The 4,815-nt window shown below is 43.1% G+C and overlaps 1 protein-coding gene across 1 annotated transcript in view; it reads right to left on the bottom strand.

The window, feature by feature from the left end:
- Positions 1-1,411: 1,411 nt before the first annotated feature.
- Positions 1,412-4,815, bottom strand: part of slc25a26 (solute carrier family 25 member 26) — a gene marked incomplete at its 3' end in the record, with an annotated part of 55,909 nt that continues 52,505 nt past the window's right edge. The window contains exons 6-8 of the mRNA XM_084061662.1: positions 4,501-4,555; positions 1,547-1,771; positions 1,412-1,415 (exon numbers count right to left, since the gene is read on the bottom strand). Coding sequence (XP_083917788.1) covers positions 1,412-1,415; positions 1,547-1,771; positions 4,501-4,555 — 284 coding nt within the window. The remainder of the gene's footprint in view (positions 1,416-1,546; positions 1,772-4,500; positions 4,556-4,815) is intronic.

The following is a 4,815-nucleotide window of genomic DNA, read 5'->3' as shown; positions in this document are numbered from 1 at the left end:
CCTATCAATATGATTGGTATTTTCAGATTTATTTGGTCAATCTTTTTGGCATAATGTTATGGTATGCTCTATAAGTGTGGAAAACATATTTGTCATTTCAATGGCACTTTAAGGTTTCACTTTGAGTTTAAGAGAGAGAGAGAGAGACAGACGGCTATTTCAACAGATGAAAGACATCCATCTGTTTCAGTGGATTGTCTCAGTTTGGCACACAGACTGTAATGGCTAGTACACTCTCGTGTGTGTGTGTGTGTGTGTGTGTGTGTGTGTGTGTGTGTGTGTGTGTGTGTGTGTGTGTGTGTGTGTGTGTGTGTGTGTAGCCTTCCCAAAGGCAACTTTACATAAAGACCATCTTTGTTCCATTAAATGAGCAATGAGCATGGTCAGTTTTTAGACAATATCTCTTTGATCAACTTACCTTTGATCAACATGAGGCTTGGTAGCAGTTTATATACCTCAGCATCATGTCGTTAGAGCGCTACACGAGATGATGTTGCAACAGTTAGTAGTAGTTGGTGTCTAGTACGCACCTTACCGGATGAAATAGCCTAAATATTTGGAGGCGGCTTGAACACATGCTACCAAACTCAGGCTTGTCACTCACAGAGAGCGTTATCCGTGCCCAGAAAGCTAGTGGAATGCTCTAAGTGTCATTGGTACAGATCACATTGCAAGGCAAGACGCTTTTATGACATTGCACACACAAAATAGTTTGACTTTACCGTACCATCACGGTGCAGCTCAGAATACGATCACATTTCAAACCAAACATTGCCTGCTCTGCCAACTTCATGACTCGTCTCCACATTCTCACATCGCAAGCTTTTTCCTTTCTCTTTTTTTTTTTTGAAGTCCATCTCCACTACTTTTTCAGGCACTCCGATACTATTATGACTGCTGGAGCCGGGTAGTGCTTCGAGTAATGATTTATAACTTCGTCGTGCGACTGTCGCTCACTGCACTGTTTCCTAAACAGTGGGGACCCATATTTTTCACGAGTAAATATCCCCTTTTTTCATTTCCATTTCCTTACATCTACACATATATATATAATATTATATATATATATATAATATATATATATAATATTATATATATATATAATAATATATATATATATATATATATATATATATATATATATATATATATATATATATATATATATCATTTGAAAAGATTTGAAAAAGTTTAAACAAATCAATTAAAACCAATTCAAGTATTTAATAAATTCCATTAATAAATACAATTAAATGTTCTAAGATGTCGGGAAAATAGCAGAAGCGACGTGTTGTGAGCTTGTAGATCTATTTTTGAGTAGTTTTTTTCACTATAGTTTGGGTCCCGGGGCAAACATAAAATGTCTCTTTTGGGCCTCGAGTTAAAAAGTTTGGGAACCAATGCTGTAGCGTCAGCTGCAGAAGAAAGGAGCAACATGTTAAGACTCTTAGCTGCGGGAGAAGGAAAAGTGAGGGGTTGGGCGGGGGGGGGGGCTATTAAACAGAGGAAGAGGGGAGATAGAGGGGACGGAGGGGTATTTGCCAACAGCATGGTGGGCAGCTGTGTTGACGACGAGCGCGAATGCGAAGAGGAGAGCTGCGGAGGGGGCAAGCTGGTCACCAGAGCTAGCAGACGTCGGAACGTACCATAGACGCCATCAAACGCAGGCAGACGCGCGTTCATATGGTGTCTCACACACTTCCTGGTTAGAAAGAGGAGAGCGCGGAATGAAACTCGGAGCCGTTTCGCGAACAGAAATGATGTGAGGTGCCTGGGAGAGGAGAGGAGAGGAGAGGAGAGGGTGTTTAAGAGGAAGCAGATGGGAGTCAGATGGAAAAGCGATCAGCGATCCTTTTCAGTATGAGGGATCACCGTGGGCCATATGACGACCAAGACAGACGCACAGGTCCAGGCATGCACTCGCTCGCACACGCACGCACACACACACAAATGGGGGGACTCACTGGAAAGGCGGAGCATATAGCCCAGTCTAAGTCCACATTTATTACCTGCTAATACAGTGTGGCTGCAAGCTGGATTCACTTGTCCCACATAGACTCTCTCACACTCACTCACTCATGTTCTCTCTCTCTCTCTCGCGCGCGCGCGCGCACGCACACACACACACACACATTCCAGCTGCCATGTGTCACTTCGTTATGATGACAACAAGGTAATGGAGCGACGTGGGCATAACAAACAAAAGATAGTGATCAGGATTTTTTAAATTTGTTTAACCCCTTCAATCCTGGGGATTTTATAAATGGGTTCAACAAATGCATTCGACGCATCGACAAATGTCTTCTAAATCCTAACAGGTTTCGGAAAAAACCTATGTTGGCTATATCAGTGGTTCTTAAACTTTTTCATGTCAAGGACCCCCCAAGATTATATGAATTTGCCCCCCCCCCACTCCCCCCCATCTAAAAATGTCTAGTTCCAGGGACCCCCCACCGCAGAAGCAGAGATTTGAGTTACAAATGTTCGCTTGGAAAAAAGTATATATTCAAATTTGCACACATTTTCACAATTTTTCAAAAACGGCAGATCTACAAGCTCGTAGCGCGGCACCGAGTGCCGCGCTACGAGCTTGTAGATCTGCCGTCTTTGAATAGCCAAAACAAAAAATCGTATAAAAATGACACGGATGCGTTTCCCGGATTCAATGGGTTAAGCCGGATAGATACATAAATCATGCACGCCAGTCAGGCAGCCACAGGCAGGTGGTGTTAGCGGCAGCAGCAGCAGCAGGGCTCTTTATCGTGCACACCGATCAAACTTCAGTCACAACAAGTTACAGTGACGGAAAGAAGTAAGACCCGTTTGTCTGCCGGCTGACTGATGAGGTGGACGGACGAGTTAGATATACAGTTACACACACACACGCGCACGCACACACAGTCGCACACGCGCGCACAGAGTTGTCACGCAAATCTAGTGTGATACTGTACACGTTCACACGCAAAACAACAAACCAGAAACGTCCGAGTAAACAATGCACAGGGCCTGTCACCATTATGGGACATGTTAAAACGTGACGATTCGTTGTCACGCAAATAATTACCATTAACGATTTAGTTGTGTTTTTTTTTTGTCATTGAACAACACCGGAACGTTATGAATACAAAATTTGCATTTCTGTTTGGCTTTTAGGCTTCAAAACTTTATGTATTAACCCTTTAAGACCTGGAACGCATCTTTGTCACTTTTTGATTTGAGCTAAAAAAGCATTATTTAACACTTTGGTGGTGCCGCGCTATGAGCTTGTAGATCTGCTATTTTTGAAAAAATCGTGAAAATGTGTGCTAATCTTTGAAAAATACATATTATTTTAAAGCGAACATTTTTAACTCAAATCTTTGCTTCTGGGGGGTCCCTGGTACAACATATTTTCAGATGGGGGTCCGCGGCCAAATTCATATCGTTTTGGGGGGTCCAAACAAAAAAAGTTTGAGAACCACTGACATACAGAGTACTGTTGGGATTTAGAAGAAATGTGTAGAATCGGCTTCAGGTCTTAACTCATTCAGTGCCCAGCTTATTTATGGAATTTTGTCTCTGAGTGCCACAGCTAAAATTCATTGTAAAAAAAAAGTGCTTAGGAGCCGAGATACAGCCTTTTTAAGTTAGAAGTTAAACAAAGAGTGAATGGAGCAGCACATCTTCAAATCATCATATCTTGGGTTCTGAACATGTTTTCCCCCCCCAAAAAAAATGGGGGAAAAAAAGGAAAATATTTTTTTTTCTTCTTTCTTTTTTTTCATGACGTCTTTGACGTCATGTAGCGCACGGGGTGTCAGGCCACGTGACGTCTTTGACGTCATGTGGCACTGGATGAGTTAATGGGTTAAGCAAAAAATGATTGCAATCATCTCTAACAATTGCGATTAGGCGATTATGCAATAATTGCGACAGGCCAAACAATGCATCACAAACAGAAAAGAGCCGCGGTCGGTCGGGCCGCGCCGCGCTGCTGGCTAGTGTCAGCGTAATGATTGGTGACAGATAAGTGATATAGATGCATGCAGCAGACAAGTGTTGCCAGATTCTGTGAGAGAAACAAGCAACCAGGTCTAGGAAAGCCAGCCCAAAAGAAGCGACTATGGGCCGACATGAGCACTTTAACATATACATCAGCTATTTGAAAATAAGCAGATCTACAAGCTCACAACGCGTCGTGAGATTGTTAGATCGGCTATTTTCAAATAAAATATTGCGGGGGAAATTATAATAAGCAGATCTGGCAACCCTGGCTGCAGACAGTGCCGTGAGCTCTTGACAGGAGTGTGTGGGCGGGGGGGGGGGGGGGGGGGGGGTCCACCCTGAAATAACCCTCATCGGACCGTTTCTCGTTAACAATGCAAAAACAAAAGGATATAACTTCAAAATAGAATTTAGCCAAATAAGGCTGTTGTTAGGGGCCCTATTAGCGGACGACCAGAATGCCCCGACTCCCCATATCCCTGCGCTTTGACCAAACAAGGGGCTGCAGCTCGTTACCTTATTATCGACAGCTCTGCCGGCGTTATGCTACCGAGCGCCGTGGGAGGAGGTCCTGAATGCAGGCAGTGTTGCCAGATTGCGCGAGAGAAATAAGCAACGGGGTGTATGAAAACAAGCCCAAAAGAAGCGACTAATAGGCCACTTTAAACCTACCGGTGTATGCATCGGGGTATTTGAAAATAGCAGATATACAAGCTTGTAGATCTGCTATTTTCAAACAAGTCTTGGGGGAAAAAAAGCGAAACATTTTGAATATTTTTCGAAACATTTTAACAACACGAATCTGATCGAAATATTGATATTGGGGGTCCT

The sequence above is a fragment of the Gymnoscopelus microlampas genome (assembly GCF_963454915.1).
Source record: "Gymnoscopelus microlampas genome assembly, chromosome: 7".
Lineage (NCBI taxonomy): Eukaryota > Metazoa > Chordata > Actinopteri > Myctophiformes > Myctophidae > Gymnoscopelus > Gymnoscopelus microlampas.
Note: the sequence above shows the minus strand (reverse complement) of the source record. Positions and strands in the feature narration are given on the sequence as shown.